The sequence below is a fragment of the Galleria mellonella genome, unplaced genomic scaffold (assembly GCF_026898425.1).
Source record: "Galleria mellonella isolate WM207_F2 unplaced genomic scaffold, CSIRO_AGI_GalMel_v1 utg64, whole genome shotgun sequence".
NCBI classification, from domain to species: Eukaryota; Metazoa; Arthropoda; class Insecta; order Lepidoptera; family Pyralidae; genus Galleria; species Galleria mellonella.
Window position 1 is genome coordinate 590,662 of NW_026442133.1, and position 18,134 is coordinate 608,795.

Below are 18,134 nucleotides of genomic sequence, written 5' to 3' on the forward strand. Positions count from 1 at the left end.
GTATCTGAAATAGATTAAAACCTGTAATATAGACCACCAGGCCTTCAACAGATATGTGTTTAAATAACAATTAAACAAAATACATTGCACTGCATTTACACAAAAAAAAAATATGAAAAAAAAAATAATTTATGGTAGAAGATAAAAAAACAATAATTAACAAACTTAATCAATCACATTTATAATATTATTAGATGTAGAAGCATATTCATATAATATTGATACATAATTGACGATTCTTATCACCTTTATCTTTTTGATTTAAACGCATCGATATTACAACCTTCTGCATAATTCATGCTCTCCTGTTCATCAACTTCATTACTGAAGGTCATTTGTTTGAAAGGTGTTTGTTGCCTCTCTTATGATATTCCTCCATTTGTCATGGTCTTCAGCATCTCGCAGGAAAACTGCAATCCATAGTCCCATAATGTCGGCGATTACTTGGTCCGACCATCGACTAGGTGATCGTCCGCGTGGTCATTTCCCCTCTATCTTGCCTCCAACCATTAGCTTATCCAGATTGTCGGACTGTTGACGAGCAATATGACTGAAGTACCCGAAAATCCTCCAATAGCAGACTGTCGAGAGAGCCTATAATTCATGCAACAAGGCGGAAATATTAAATGTAAAAAATATTAAAATTATAATTAATTATCTATTATGTATCATGTGGTCCCGGTATAGAATAGGCTACCTCCTTTTCCCATAGGCATCGTAAGAGGCGGCTAAGAGAACTTAATGGTCGAGATATGGGCAGCAGCGTCTCTCTTTAAACATCATCAAAGCCTAACTGCGGTGGTCAACTCGCCTGTCAAGCGTGGTAACTACTGGTAAAAGTCCCCAATAGATGGAGACCCATGTTCAAGAGTAAACAGTTAATGACTGATATGCTATAATATATATAGAACGAAATCATTAGCTACATTTTAAGGATTTCTACTAGATAAACCTGAATATTTCCACCAAAGAAATGAAAAACAATAAAAAAACAAGTCTCTATCAGCCTTGTGGTCCTCACATAGAATAGGCCATCCCTTCCTTTTCCGTGGGTGTCATAAAAGTCGATAAAGGGGCGGCGAGGGATGAGCAGCAGCGTTTCTCTTAAAACATCTCTAAAGCTTGACTGCGGTTACCAATCCGCCTGCCAAGCGTAACAACTACTGGCAAAACTCCCCAAAGGGATGTTTATGTCCAGCAGTGGATAGTTTAGGGCTAACATGATGAAGTCTTCCATACTATTGGTATATGCTTTATACTTATATTATCTGTGCCCATACTAACACGAAACATCCAGCTGTTAAGTTAGTATAGGAGGTTCAATTTTGTTTTTAATTTTTCAATTTTTGGTTTACGTAATTTCTCTCCTAATACTCTACAGATAGGTATATTCTTATTGTACTGCTAACAACTTCAATTACTATAGAAGCATACGTAGACAAAGCACAAAGTACCTTGATTTAAACCGTTGCGTACATAATTGAAAATTGTCCCAGGCCAGGTCACCTCGTCCTAACTAGACTGGAATGGAGGATTTAATAACAGATAACAGTAAACGGCCCCCGGTTGATGGCTTAACAGGAGATTTAGTTAACGCCTAACCTTTAAACTGAGCTTATAAAATACATTGAAAACAATAAACTAGAAACGTCAATGGAAATTTAAAGAAATATATGTATTGCATTTTATTGCACTTGAACAAAAGATACAGCGATTAGTTTTAACATTATTTATTATGCATTATTTATTTATTTTGTATACATTATTTCATGAGAGGGAGATATTATAAAAAGTCGTCTTGTTGTACCTCTGCTTCATTTGTGTTTCGGTCATGGAGCTGTTATATTTGCATGACTATGTTTCAGTTTGAAGGGTGGGATATGGCATTGAAATTACAGCGTACAGAGGCATAACACCATAATCCTCAGGATTGGCAACGCACGTTACCATGGGTGACAATTGTGTTATATACATGGTACTTTATTCATGTCTATTTTTTTATACCATTGAAGAAAACAATTATTGACCTGATATTTAATTGGATCATAAAAATCGTTTGGCAAACAACCGATATATAAAAAATGTCGTAAATATAAATAAAGTAAGCCAATATTCTTCTCACAAAGTTATATTTTGTAAACTATTTTGGCATGAAATTTTTCCGAAATTATTCATCTAACAATTAAAAATGACATTATTTTAGCAATTTATTGAAAACATTTTTTTATTTAAATTAAATTCAAACAAGCTGAAGAATCTTTGGATAAATAACAGTCGAAACTATAATAAATAAATATAAATTAAAGATAACTAGAACTTAATGATATTTGAATAACTCATTTTTGCAGTAAAATATTACAATAAAAAAAAAAAAACATAAATAGAAAAAATGACGATTAGACGTTTACCAATTTATTGATTGCTGAGTCAGAAAACAAACAATCGACGAAGCCGCGACTGATGGATAGTAGCATTTAATGTCGCAAATAGACATAAACAAATATAAATTAATATATATCGCCTATAAATTATTACATAAATATTAGTGAAACATTACAATAATTAAAAATAAATAAAAAAAATATTAAGACTAGCTTTATCCCACGCCTTGTCCCTCGTGAAATAATACGGAAAATATTCTGTGTCAATATATAATCTACAAGTGTTTAATTTAAATTCAAATTTGTCTTATAATTTTTGGATGAAAGAGTTGTCACTCAAACAGCCATTCATCCATCCATTCATCTTCTCAAACTTTCGCATTTATATTATTAACAGGATAATATCTCTATCAGAATCTAATATAGTACTTTTACAATGTGTTTATGAGACTGAACGACATTACTCCAATATCTAATAAAACATTTATGGTCGTTCCAAAATGCTGTATATCAATGAGGAAACAATTTTAATAGCTTCAAGCGAGGTGTCACCTAACAAGTATGCTGGCTTAATGGTGAAAATATTCATGCACATTATTTTGTTTAAACCTAAAGAGGGTCTTCTTGTTTGTTTTCGTGCTTTGATATATTTTGATCAAGCTTTTATATTTGAATTTATATTAGTTAGTATAAAAAATAAAATTTATAATTAATATAAATATTTTTCTTAATATTTAATCAATATCCAAAATTCAGGAGTACATTTGAGAGATCTGCTATTTGTCTATGGCGTAGTAATGTTATTATAGTGTAGACAGAAATATAGAAGTAAATACACAAATTAAAAAAAAAAATTACATAGTGCACAAAATATAATAAGACAGAAGATATAACACGTTAAAAGAAACAAACAACCAAGTAGCAAACATATATAGGAGTATAATGAAGTTGTAATAGTGATCATTTTAATACAAAACATCCAGAAACGATTTTTTTTAAACTAGTCTAATCATTAATTAATTTTAGTTTGCTAATTTATCAATTCAATACCTATACATGCCATAAGATATTGGAAAGTTTTTAAAAAATTAGGCACAAGTCTTTTTATCCAGTAAGAGAACGATACTTTCTTATCACCTTCAAGAAGAAAAGGAGAAGAGAAAACACAAAAAATTAATTGTATTTTTATATACACATACTAAGAACCCACCTCTATCTACGTACGATATATTATATTGATGTATCTGTTAAGGTTTAGTAAACGTAAGCCATGAACATCCATTAGGCTTGACTACAAATCATTGAATAGTATCTCCCTAACCAAATGCGTAATTAGAATGTATTGTATATATGAAAGTTCCGTTAAAAATATTAAGGTATTAAAACTCTTAATAAAATTCGTTGCTATGTTTAGAAGAATTAGTAGAAGAAATAAATAATTAAGATTGTATCACAAAAAATACCGACTTCAGTTGTATTTATTTTGATTTAAAAACTAAAATACTGATCCGATTTTGATATAATTCCTAATAAAGCCAGTCTGTATGTATACCCTTTAAGTTAAAAAATATTTTTCCAAATGAGTCTACAACTGACGGAGTTATAACAAACATAACAAAATATACAACCTGTTTAGGAACCTATTTCTTTTTGAATTCTGTTAAGAAAATTACTTCATTAGAAAGATAGTGAATCGATTTTAATGTTTATAGATTTTTTATTTGAAATAATTTCTATTTAAAGATAAATTTACATAGAATTTATATTAAGTCGGTAGGTATTGATTGTGTAAACGTTTGTCCAACATTTAACTAATACCTAAACGTCAACTCCTAATCTATGTTAAGATGTTAAGATAGGCCCTGGGTATACGGAACACAACAGCTATCTATGTATTTAGGGTAATATTAAGATACATAGTTGTTGACAAGCCTCGCGCAAGTAAAGTTGGTTTCAAGGGCGTCTGTTATATACTCGACAAGATGTACTATGACGATAAGTTTAAGCTAATTTCTTATCACTTCTTAGGAGAAACTTTGAATAATCTTCATTTTAAGTATATTTCGGGATAGGTGAAGAGATAAGATCAGAAATTTAAGATCTATTATTTATTTATTTATTCATTATTACAAATATGTGTACATGGCGGACTTAATGCTAAAAGCATTCTCTCCCAGTCAACCATAGGTAAGTGTCAGAATACTCGAATGCGGTACTACTAATTATTAATATACATACATACTAAAATTACATATATAAACGAATAAATATATATGAATAACAAATATACTTACACATATATGATATATACTATATTATACACGAAATTGAGAATAATATAAAGCACTTACTGTTTGGATAAAGATAAAAAGTGAGCGTGAATGCTTTTTTTTTAAAGACGGTTTAGTTGGTAGTCTCAGTCGCAGGAAGTGCGTTCCAGAGTTGTGAAGAATGTAGGAGATAAGAGTTTGAAGCGTAACCAGTATGGTGAGAGGGGAAAGATAATTGGAACGAAGGTTACGTTCGTGAGTTTCAAAAAGATAGTGGAATTTACTCCTTAAGTAGTTATTATTATTTCTATTTGAGTTAAATCTTATTAATATTGTTCCTTTTAATTATGTGTTTTTTTTTAATATATGTTATTGTACTAGTACTTTCCTGGATGAGCGTATTGAGAGACTGTAAAGCTCATTCAGTTGATGAAATAAAAAAATAATAAAATATATTTATTATATACACTACCTAATTTCATAAATGTTATTTTATTCTGTTCTGCTACATAAGGACTCCAAACAGTTAGTATGGGAAAAAGGAAAGTGGGACTTTTATGTTTTTCCGAGTATTTTCTTTTTAATTTTTCACTGAAAAAAAAAACTATTTAAATTTCAACGAATATTTGAAAATGAAACAAATTATTGAAATTAGTGCAGCTGTTCTGAAGTTTTGCGTTTAGCAACATATTCAGCGGTTATTTTTATTTATATAGATAAATATGATTGTAGATTCCCATAGGGTCCCAACCTATGTCGGCAATAGGCCACACCATCCTTTTCTATGGGTGTCTTAAGAGGCGACAAAGGGCAGACAAATGGGCAGCAGCGTCCCTCTTTTTAAAAGCCTAACTGCGGTTACCATACCGTCTGTCAAGCGTGGCAACCACTGGCAAAACTACCCCAGTGGGAAGCTTATGTTCAACAGTGGACAGATAAAAGCTGATATGATGATGATGATGATGATTGTAGAGATAATGAATATTTGTCACTAAATCGCGGATAAAATCTTTATTTGTTTGTACGGGGTCGCTACTCTGATCTAGCAGTTATTGGTAAAAAGTTATATCAACAGCAGATTACAGTTATTAAACATTTTGTTCAACAAAAAAACAACTAAAGTTTTGATGCGAATACGTTAAAATTTCTACGGAATTAATCTGAAAATATATCGTTTCAAGTAAACAAAGAATTTTCCAAATCTGTTTTATGAATGATAGAATTATGACGTAACAGACAAAAAAAAACACAAACAATATTAAAACCTCTTTTTTGGTGCATAATAATAAATAATTTTTATTTAAGTAAACTTAGTAATAAGCATTTTTAATAGTAATTTTTTTATCTATCTTTTTTTTCTTTAAACTATCACCCAGTTCGGAATGCAACTTCAGCTGAAAAGAACGGGCAAAGAACTTTTATTAGAACAAAGTTGTTGCTTTATTCTAATAAAAGTTAAGTTTACAACAAAATAAAAATTATGAGCTGGTAAAATGATTATCAAAAAACACTATCGATAAAAAGAAAAATAAATAAATAAAAAGTTACTAAGCACACAATCAATCACAGTATTCTCGAACAGATTAATCCCTATTAGAAGCAAGCATTTAATTAGTACTCACTAATTAAATGCCTTTCGCAAAATTTCAACGAGTAAATTATGTTTTATTTATGAATATTATTTAATAATATATTTTTAATGTGACGCATGACTTTGAAACTTTCTTTAATAACAATAAATCTATGCTTCTCGACTTCCAATTACTAAGTCTAAATAATATTGTCTAGAAACTTTTGGAGTACTTTGTTGTTTTAAAAAAAATCATAATTGTGATCTACGACTTCTTGAGTGTTATAAAATTTACTGAAATACAATTTACAATGAGCTTTTTAATTTTTATCAATTCCCTGGCATCATAAATTGAATTCCACAAAAAAAAAACCGACTTCATATGTGGTAAAACCAGTTATTTTGATTAAAAACTAAACTACTTATCTGATTTTGATAAAATTGATAAAATCTATGTAACTAATGTATAAGCATAATTTTTCAGATGAATAAAGAATTTTCCAAAGCGGTTTACAACTGATGGAGTTATGAGGCAACAAACATAAAAGAAATAAAACCCAATTAAGAACCTACATTTTCAAAATAAAAAAATATAAAAAATATAGACGTGTTCATAGAAGTGTTTATTTTTTGTGCAGCTCCAAATTAAAAAAGAAATAATGAGAATAAGAAGCTATGATAGAATAGATATAAACAAACAAAATTTTTTTTTTGATGGGTGAAAATGGTATGGTAACCCCACCTGTGCTAACGGTATACGCTTGCGGAACACCGGTGAAGGGTGATAGATGAGAATGAAAACAGGTCAGTTAGCCCATCATGATGAATTCATCAGGAATTAACCATGATAGTTTCCAGAGAGAACTGCGTGGAGGTCGACCTGGTTGGGTATATTGCTAGCAATGCGATTCTCAGTCTCCATTAAACAAATCTTATTAATATTATAAAATCGAAAATTTGTAACGATGGAAGGATGTTTGTTATTGTTTAACGCAGAAACTATGTAGAACGGACTTGAACTAGAATGACAATGGTACACGGGTACGATATATCCTAACATAACACATAGAACACTTTATATACTGATTCACGTGAGCAATTCCGTGGGATACAGCTAGTATAAATAATAAATATGAAACTACAACTCTGATTGACTCCTCGCGTTCCAATATAAGGGTTCTGTAATTCTATCACCCCTACCATTACATGGTCGTATCTAGACAGCGAAGCCTTTAACTGTCTCGGTCCCTAACGAGACGCAACCCTATTCATTTTCTTGTTAGACGAGTACTGATTCGTATTCATTTTAGACATGATAATAATACAACTGAAGCCCTGTATGTATGATTGGAACAAAGAAATCAAGGGATCATTTTATCTCCTTTGAAAATATGTGTAGGTAGATATTAGCATACTACACTTAGTTGTATCTTGTTTCATTTATATTTATTCATATAAATTTTGTTCCAAAATTTATATATCTATTTATTTATTTATTTATATTTACTAACTAAAGGAGCTTGACAGTTTCCCAACTTTGCTCCTTTAGCAATATATCTCTCACTGGTAAACCCGCTAGCATATATATATATATATATATATATATATATATATATATATATATATATATATATATATATATATATATATATATATATATATATATATATATATATATATATATGTTAACAATGTTAGCAAAGGACTAGAGGTTAGAACTTATCTCTACAAGAGATTTCTTCCAGTCAAACTAACACAGTGGCATAGGAAGTAGTGAGTGGACAGTAGTAGTGCTAAACAGAAGTTATCATTGCATTTTCACGCATGAAATATAAACTAATGGTAATTACAAAACTAACTAGTAGTCGATCTACTAATCTGAAGTTTCTCTAAAGGTTAAGATCTTACGACATATTGCTTCCGAGCTGGTGACACTATCACTTCCAAGCCGATGTTGCAAGCGGATATTGAGAAAATATTAAAAGCCAAGGCACCGGGTTTATTGACTGTCTCCGTACTGTACTTAGGCTTCCTAATCAAGCCAGGTAATACAGCCGGCCGCTCCGCTGATTGGATATCGACCGTCTGCCCGTTAGTTCTGCTGTTGACGCTCACTTTTCACAGAGTGTTGGATTCACAGGAGAGAGTAATTCTATTATAAATTTATAATACAGCCCAGAGAAACATGATGTTTACTTCGATGTTAGAACAAAGCTGAACTAGGCAGAATTTCTAAGTATTTTGGAGTGACGGTTGCTGTCTGCTCTAATTACAGGCATATACGGGTATGTTATAAAAAGGAATGCTTATGTTTTGTACAATTATAGTAATATTATATTACAGTTTTAATGCAAACAAGCTAATGCCTCACTTAGTGGAAGATGGTAAATCATTTTACATTAGGGTTATTAGCTTGTTTGCCCTTCTAAATTGCATAAAAAAAGTATGAAAAGAAATATATCAATTAAGAATGGAATATTAATTATTCTCACGTCGTTTAAAACACATAAAAATAAATATTAACTGCTTTTATATGGCAGTAAACTCGAAACATTGCACGTAAAGGCATATGTGGAATATGAACTGAGACTTTGCCAAGCGTGAACACAGAACTACAGTGTAACGCAGTCATAGACACATTGTTAATATCGTTCTATCTCCAGATGCAAGGAGAATCGTTTATACATATGTCACCCAATGGTAGTAATTTAAAGCTGGTAACTGACCTGTATTAACTGAATGTAGTGTAAGGCTAGGGCCACATTCAGTAGACCTTATGAACCTAACTGTTGCAAGAAGATTTCGTCGTGGATTTAATGTCATCTGCTGAGCCTTATAATGTTAGTTTAAAATATAATTTCTAGAAGTGATAACTATTTATTAACTAATCTGTATTAATTAAATGTAACGTAAGGCTAGGCTTCAGTGGACGTTGGATATGGAGCTTTAAATGAAGATTGGACAAAGTAGATTTGGAGTATATACTTTTTTTTTTTATACAACTTAGAATGGCAAACAAGTTAATGACCCATCTGATGGAAAGTGGTAACCGTCGCCTATAGACAAGAGCAGTGCCATGGACATAACAGAGTATACTGTTTCGCCCATGATACCACCGATGCGTTGCCATTCCTGAGGACTCAGGTGTTATTCCTCCGTACCCAGTAAATTCACGCCATATCCCGGATATGGCGTGAAAAACCAAAACACAGCCATGCAAACACAACTGCTGTACGGTTGAAATACGAATGGGACAGAGGTACCCAAGCAATCGACTTTTGTACAAAGTCTCCCTCTGGTATATAGGCATATTATTGCTGAATTGTATAATAATACCATTTATTTCTATCCAAATCAACAATATTATGCCTCTATAAACTCATACAATTTATAAAATTAGCAGTGTTAATTCATCTAACCAAATTTCTGCCCAGCTACGGATCTGTTTTCTGTCCGCCAGTCTGACTAGTAAAATTAACTATTTGAATTGAACATTCAGGCTTAATAAACCTTAAATCAAGGGTCTCGCGCGTCGCGAGTCAATGTGAATCAATATCTTAGTTACTGTGTACTAAATATTGTATGAGAAATTAAATAAATAACTTTTGTGTGTGTGTGTGGATTTTTTAAATTAAACAAGTGCCTCAGGCTAAGAGTAATTATCCACTAGAAAAACATTAACCTTCCTTTTTAGGTAGTCGAGTAAAAGTAATCTTCATATTAGTTAAGTATATCAATATTCAGATTCTTGATTTACAACATGGTTATATTAGATTGTTTATTATTCAGTTGTGTATATATATATATATATATATATATATATATATATATATATATATATATATATATATATATATATATATATATATATATATATATATATATATATATATATATATATAAACTATATACATATATATAGCTACATGTTTCACCAATATACTGGTACGCAAAATTTATTAAAATAGTATAATCTTGATATAGATACACCTATATTATATATATACCTCATTTTATCTATACTTATAATAAATCTGTAGAGAGGTCAATTCTATACATGAAATATATTTCCAAAATAACTATTAGGGGATGATTAGTGATCGATACTGATGCCAAAAATGTAATCAGTAAAATTTTTGTCTGTCTCTTTGTATGTTCGTTATAGAAACAAAAACTACTCGACGGATTTTAACGAAACTTAGTACAATTATTCTTCATACTCCCGAGCAGGTTATAGTATACTTTTCATCACGCTACAATCAATAGGAGCAGAGCAGTGAAGGGAAATATTGAGAAAATGGGAAAAGTTACTCGATTTTTAAGCTTCCGTCGCGTGTGCAGCCTTAATGGCCACTTTCTAAAATGTAAAAATGTCCACCCGTGCGATGCTGGACGTGTGTAATCGTCATGTATGTCCCGGCATAGAATAAACTACCCTTTCCTTTTCCGTTAGTTTTTATAACATTAAGAGCCAAATGAGCATGCGGCTCGCCTGATGATAAGTGACTACGGATGCCCATGATCACCCACAACACCAGAGGCATTGCAGATGTACTGCAGGACTTTTAAAAAAAGACATACTCTATTCTTGAAGGTTATGATGGCGTATCGGTTCGAAAATACTGCTGCTGGAACTTGATTGAAAAGAGTGGTTATGCGTGAAAGAAAGTACCTTGAAAAACGCACGACGGATGACCGCCATTCGTCTGGCGGATGACCGCCACTCTTCTAGATGGTTCGGATGAAAATTTAGTGGGTATCGTAAGAGTTAACTAAGGGAACTTATGGTCGAGAGATAGGCAACAGCGTCCCTCTTAAAACATCTATAGAAGCCTAACTGCGCCTGCCAACCCGCCTGCCAAGCGTGGCAACTACTGGAAAGACTTCCCTTATAGGGAAAGCTTACATTCAGCAGTGTATACTAAATGGCTGAAGCAATAATAATAAGTGTGTAATAATTTTTGTCACATAAGCTTCAAACCATATAAACCATGTAGGTCCATATGGTTTGAAACATATGTTTCTCAGCTATTACAGTACATAATACATTTGTTACTCCCGCGAATCATATTTCCGACAATATCATTTCGTGAGTCGACGTACCATGAAATACGTCTTGAGTGACTCGGCACAAGATGCCGCCACTAAAACCGGGAGGCCGGTAGCACACTGAGATGTGCAGACGCTTAAATATGTTTCTGTTGCTATAAAATAATATTTATGTACGTGTAAAATAAATGTGAAAATGTATTTATTAATTAATTAATCATTTATTTTGTGAGTAATAGGTACATACATATGATGTTGTGGTAAAAATACAATGTGGCTTATTATCAACCTTAAAGGCATACAAAATATTAAAAAGTTCAAACTAAAACTTTTCCTCAAAACATGAAAGAGCACCAGAAAATCGAAAACTTATCCCATAGAATCCTTAACAAATCTGCCACAGATTTATAAACAAAATATGTATTTATAAGCATTTATGTTACTTATTTATGAATAGTTCGTGAGTGGCGACCTCGTACAGGTAAATTCAGTGTAGGATGACCATCCACTAGATGGAGTGACGACCTCAAATGCATTACAAGGAGTCAATGGATGCCGGTGGCTCGGGACCGTTCTTTACGGCAGTCTATGGGGGAGGCCTATGTTCTACAATAAACAGACAACGACTGATATGATGATGATTATTATTCCATATTCATTATAGCCATTATTCGTCTACTGCTGGACATAGGGCTCCCCTCCATAGACTACCATAAGGAACAGTCCCGAGCCACCTGCATCCACTGACTCCCTGCAATACATTTGATGTCGCCACTCCATCTAGTGGTGGATCGTCCTATGATAATGAATACCTATCTCAATGAATATTTATGTACTAATAATTAAGTATTTATATGTATTCATTTTAATATTGTAAATTATTATAACATCAGAAGTATTACGAGAAAGTTGCCGACCCTGACAAAAATGTGCGTAAATAATCTTATGGACGTAATGGATTTTATGCGGTAGTCTCTAGAGAAAATCTAACAATTAATTAATTTAATATAGATTTTTTCCTAAAATATAAGGAATAGAAAAATGAAAAAATAATACTGTACGCGTAAATCGTTTTTTAATACATTTTTATTGATAATATTTATGTATTACTAGCAATTTGAGTTTCCTATTACTTCGTACTTGTGGATTTTAAAAGTAAAAAAAAAACAATTAAATTGGTAACTTTTAAATGGCATATTATGATAAAGCATACACTAGTTTTTAAATGAGATTTTAAGCAATACAATTGTGAAAACTATATTTAATTTTGATGTAGTAGTTTCAGTGTGATGCCTGAAAAAATATCATTATCATCATCTCAACCATTACCCATTCACTGCTGAAAATAGGCCTCCCATATAGACTGCCATAAAGAACAGTTCTGAGTCACTGAGTCCTGAACAAACATACAGACAAAATTTTAAAAAAGATGTTATTTAAACTTCTATTGCTCCTATTATTTTTAAAATTTGTGTTAATTTTTAATTCCTTGTCTATATATAGTGCATATATAATCGGAAACTAACAAACTCGCCGTTTTTGTTTTTGTTTTCGACATTTGTTTCGACTTTATTTCTTTACGGGGCGTATGGCGCTTTGCAACAGTTCAAAAAATTACAGCAGTGAAGATGAGAGATCTTCATAGTCAATGATAAAAAATAGCCCACGATGTACGCTGATAATGTAGCTTATTATAAGATGAAAGACTATTTAAAATATATTAAATGTCTTTTGGATTTATCCATTACAAACATAAAATCAGGTTTTTCTTTTTAAATCTTTTATATAATTTAGGCGATATTAATCTATAATTTTTGTTTATAGCATTCATCGCTACGCATTATGTACTGCACGCAATCCCCAACTCGTCCTTTCGAACCGCTACCGTTGTAATATTTTATCCCCATTCCTCCCCAAATCATGGAACTTCTTTTACAGTGATTTGATGATATTGCACTTTGACGAACCGTGGGGATGTTAGGTAAAAAAAAGGAAAACAAGATGGATGATTTATACCGACCGAGAGTTTCGTCCCTACAAGAGCAGTCAAATGCCCTTCAGTACAAAATTGAGCTGTTACGTTGATTACTTTCTAGCGTGAGTCTATTGTTAAAAAAACAAATTTGGGGTAAGTATTTTCCTATAGACGACATACCTGTCAGTTCCTCCGGCCATTGTCTTGTAGTCTTGAATTTCCATGTCACCCATATACTGCGAGAAATCTGAAAAGAAAATCACCCATAATCTATTAGTTACTAAAACACAGAATATTAAATTGTATAATATATTTTATTATTTTTATACACTTTAATATTTTTTTTATATCATAGTTGTAAATATGGCAGTTCACCCCCCTCCCCCCTCCCCGCTCAGAGTACGCAAAATAAAATAAGATTTTTAATATAACTCAAATTCAATAAAAAAAATCTTGAAACTCATAAATATAAGCTAGACCTCTGGTCTAATTTTCATTTAAGTAAACCTTATTATAAGCACTTTAATTGACTTTTTTTTATGAATTTACCGCCTAATTCGAAATACAATTTTAACTGAGAAGAAGGAGCAAGAAACTAAGCTGTTGCTTTTTGTTTAACAAAAGTCAAGTTTAAAAAGAATATTGAAACAATATTCTATAAGAAAATAAAAGAAATATTGTACAATAGTCGAATCGATTTATAATTCGACGATTTTCGACAGCATCTACATTCGCACCCTTGGCGAAATTCGACTCGATTCATATTCGAATCACGGCCGTCGAACGTCCGGGCGTACGGCGCGTCACGCGCGTTGTGGCCACGCGCTAAATGAATATTGACATCCAACTAGCGAACGGATTGAATTGATAATCGACTAAGTACTAAACTAAATTCGACTATTTCAGTAAAGAAATATATTCACTAGTTTTAAATTTGATGCAAATAAATTGTAGACATGTTTAATAAAGGTTCTAAATGAATATTGACAGGCGAAGTCTATTTTCAAACTATTTTTATATATCTTTTATATATACCTTTATTTTGTCACTATCTTTTACCCGCGACTTTATCCGCGTCTGTAATCATATCTCATATGTTTATTGACCAGGATAGAAATAGTAGCCTATACCCTTCTCCATTCCACATTAGTATATATATTATATTCATATTAATTGGCCTTTATAGTCCTATAAAGTAACAAACAAACAAATTTTAATATTTACAGTATTAGTAAGGATAATAATCAGAGAATAATAGGTAGATATGTATATCTTAGATAGATAGGTTTTATCTTAACTTGAAACATAAGATACTTTATATAAGAATTCACGCAGACAAAGCCATGGGATAGAGCTAATAGAACTCCACCAGTGAGAAATTGGTAACCGTTGCTTTAGTCATCAACAGCATCAACAATCAAAATATCACCAAATACAACGTGACTTGCAATGAGTTCTCTAAGACATTATGCTTTCATATCTTGTATTGCCATTCTCCCAATTTAAAAACCACAACAGAGCCAAGTAAACACAAGCTACTTGGTGCAAAAACATAAGAGAATCGGATACCTATATAAATAAACAATTTTTATACAAACAAAAAACATAGATAAATAAGAAGGGACATTTCGAAATTAATCCGAGTGATGGCGGTAGGCTCACCTCGTGCCAGGTTGGATTTAAATTATGCTAGACGATATGGGAGCAGGTCCACAGTTACATGTACTAAAAGAAATATGTGTATGATATAGTTAGATACATACTCTTTATTGTTACTTCCAAAAGATTACAATAGTAAACTTATTATAAATATAAACAATTACAAGAAATAATCACAGTGAGAAAACAATGGGCAACCTTATTGCTAATATAATATGAATAATATAAATAAAGATGACGATAAAAAAAAAAACATTTTCAATTGTGACAAAATCTGTTATTTTCATTTAAAAACTAAACTACTAAATCAATTTTATTAACATTTCCATGAGATCAGACAGGTCAAACTGTAACTATATCCTTTCACATAAGAATAAATCCAAATCGGCTTAGAACTGACAGAGTAACAAACATAAAAATTACAACCGAATCGAAAACCTTCCTTTTGAAATCGATTGAAAACAATGGAATTATCTACAAGTGATTTGAATTATATATTACCAGCTTTTACCTGCAAACTCATCCGTGTGACTAGTGTAATGTTCACTGACAAGATAAAAAGTAGCCTGTGCCCTTCTTTATGCCATATTTTTTTCTTTTTTTATAACAGGGGGCAAACGAGCTTGCAGCTCACCTGATGGTAAGTGACTATCGTCGCTCATGATTGCCCGCCACACCAGAGGCATTGCATGTATGCTGTCGGCTTTCTAAAAAGGAATATGTTCTTTTCTTGTAGGTTTTTATAGTACGTGTATACTAAATTTCATAGTGATTAGTTAATCCGTTCAGCTGTTGAGGGACGACAAATAAACAAACTCACTTTCATATTTGTTTTAATGTTTAAATTTGCCGCCTTCTATTTAGTTTTGACGTTTACCATAGAATATATAGTTAATTGCGATTTTAGATAGTTTCTTTTATCTGTGTCGTACGCTTAAAAAATAAAATTGTTCTTTGCAATTTCTGTTTTTGACTTGTGCTCAATAAGAAATTAGTTTAAATAAAATAACAATAATTTTTACATTAGTCAGGATTGCACGATTAACTGTATTTTCTGTTATTCCTGTGTACAGTCGACTGGTGGATAACGCCATCTGGTGTTAAATCCGCCATTTACACTTTCTAGGTATATTAAAGTTTAATAAATAACCCTAATTTTTATTTTATCTCAAAATTCACGAGAACGAGAGCTAAAAGGGTTTGCTAAAAATTTTCCTATGTACATAAAAACATTATAAAATACCAACAGCCACTTTCCAAAAGGTAAACGAATACGCAGAAATAACAATAGCAATAAAGTATACGACGCACCTGTATAATTTAAACGGCAAACAATGAATGTCTCGCGAAGAGTCTGAAATTGAAACGGATAGCGCCATCTGTCTTATATATTTTTCATAATTTCCAAGTAAATAATTTTGTCCATTTTGCAAGATAATAGAGGGGTGGGCCACGGGGGGTACGGCGCGGGAGGTTAATGAATGGTACAGATTTTGCATAATTAAAAAGGGGTGTCTCAGATGATTGCTTATTTCAATGACTAATGGTTCCGTTTGCGCGACGCCGTCAGGTCTGTATCGTAATTTATTTAAAGAGGCATTTTTGCGGAAAGCTTTTAGGAAACGTTACAGTCAGAAAGTAATTACCCTTGAAAGGCACCTCATGAATAGGACAAGAGCTCCGCGAATTAAAATTCACTGTTACCGTTCTACGTGAATAATATTGTTGTGTATTTTCAACCGACTTCAAAAAGGAGGTTCCCAATTCGGTATTTTTTAAGGGGTGATGATGGAATGGTAACTCCGCTTGCGCTATCGGGATACACTGGCGGGGCCCCAGTGAGGGATAACAGGTAAGAATGAAAAGGCAGGTCAGTTAGCCCATCGTGACGAATTCCACTAGAAATAACCACGACGGTTTTCAGGGGGAACCGCGTGTAGGTCAACCTGATAGGGTGTATTGCTAGCAATGGGTCAATTAGACCCCATTACTATAAATCCCTTTCCCCCCTCTCAATTCGATTGTATTCTGTCAATTGTAAATCGATTGGAAAAATGTTCTTTAATCAGAACGGATTTTCTTATAGATCGATCCCATAGAATAAGTATCAAAATCAGTTCAGTAGTTTAGTTTATAGATTAAAATAAATAGTTTTAATTCGCTACCAATGATCCGGCTCTCTTTTTTTTTGGGCACAATTGTTAATTATATTTTAGTTATAAAAAAGGTTGAGATAACTATTTTTTTTTGTTCAGTGTACTGGGTTTGGATTCCCAAGCACTTGCGGTTGCGCTTTTGGTGTACGCTCGCATATGCCAAGGTTTGCAGTCGATTAGGTAATTATATGGGTAAAGAATTTGGGCTTCATCATTAAGTGGTGAAATAACTATTTGACAACCTCTGTTGCATTTGGTAGTAATGTTACTTCGCATAAATAAGGTTTCGGGTTCAATTCTCGGTCGGGTCAATTTAGGAAAGGATCTTCTCTAAATTTGCTCTATTCCGGGTGTTCTATGTTTCCAGATGTACATAGCTTAGATTCTGATAGCACAGGGTATCAGGGGATAAGGAAATTATTACACTATGTTATATATGTATATTATATATATTATATATGTATATATATATATATATATATATATATATATATATATATATATATATATATATATATATATATATATATATATATATATATATATATATATATATATATATCGTACACAGTCAAGTAACATTTATATTGAACTATAAACATTGGGTTATTTGAAAAGTACCTCTGGTAGTAACAGTGATGATCAATATTCGAGTGATGGCATTTACATAGATAAAAATTGTAGGAGAATTGAACAAAATTTTTCAATTCAAATAAATAGTACTATGGACTTTCGCAAGTATCATTCCTATCAACAGCTTTTAGATTTTAAAACTCTTATTACTTATTAAAAAAAATTATTTCTTTTTGTAAACATTGTTGAATTGATTGATTTGATTAAATGAATGAAATTTAGTACACGGGTAGTAATTGTAGCCTAATTTAGTATATAAGATACTTTATATAAGCAAGGGCGAAGTCTTGGGACTCAGCTAGTAAATAAAACATATCTATCATCTATCACCAGACAAATTTGTCACAATGATTGTGACAAAATTATGTCGAACAAAACCCACTTGTAAAACATGACGCGATTCTTCGCGTTTCCCTTTTGCTGCAAAGTAGGTACGTGCTA

At 32.0% G+C, this 18,134-nt stretch overlaps 1 protein-coding gene across 4 annotated transcripts in view; it reads right to left on the bottom strand.

The window, feature by feature from the left end:
• Positions 1–18,134, bottom strand: part of LOC113512633 (CUGBP Elav-like family member 2) — a 549,805-nt gene that overhangs the window by 461,364 nt on the left and 70,307 nt on the right. For all 4 annotated transcript variants that reach the window (XM_052900076.1, XM_052900074.1, XM_052900071.1 and 1 more), the window contains exon 3: positions 13,426–13,492. In XM_052900076.1, coding sequence (XP_052756036.1) covers positions 13,426–13,478 — 53 coding nt within the window. In that variant the 5' untranslated portion in view covers positions 13,479–13,492. The remainder of the gene's footprint in view (positions 1–13,425; positions 13,493–18,134) is intronic.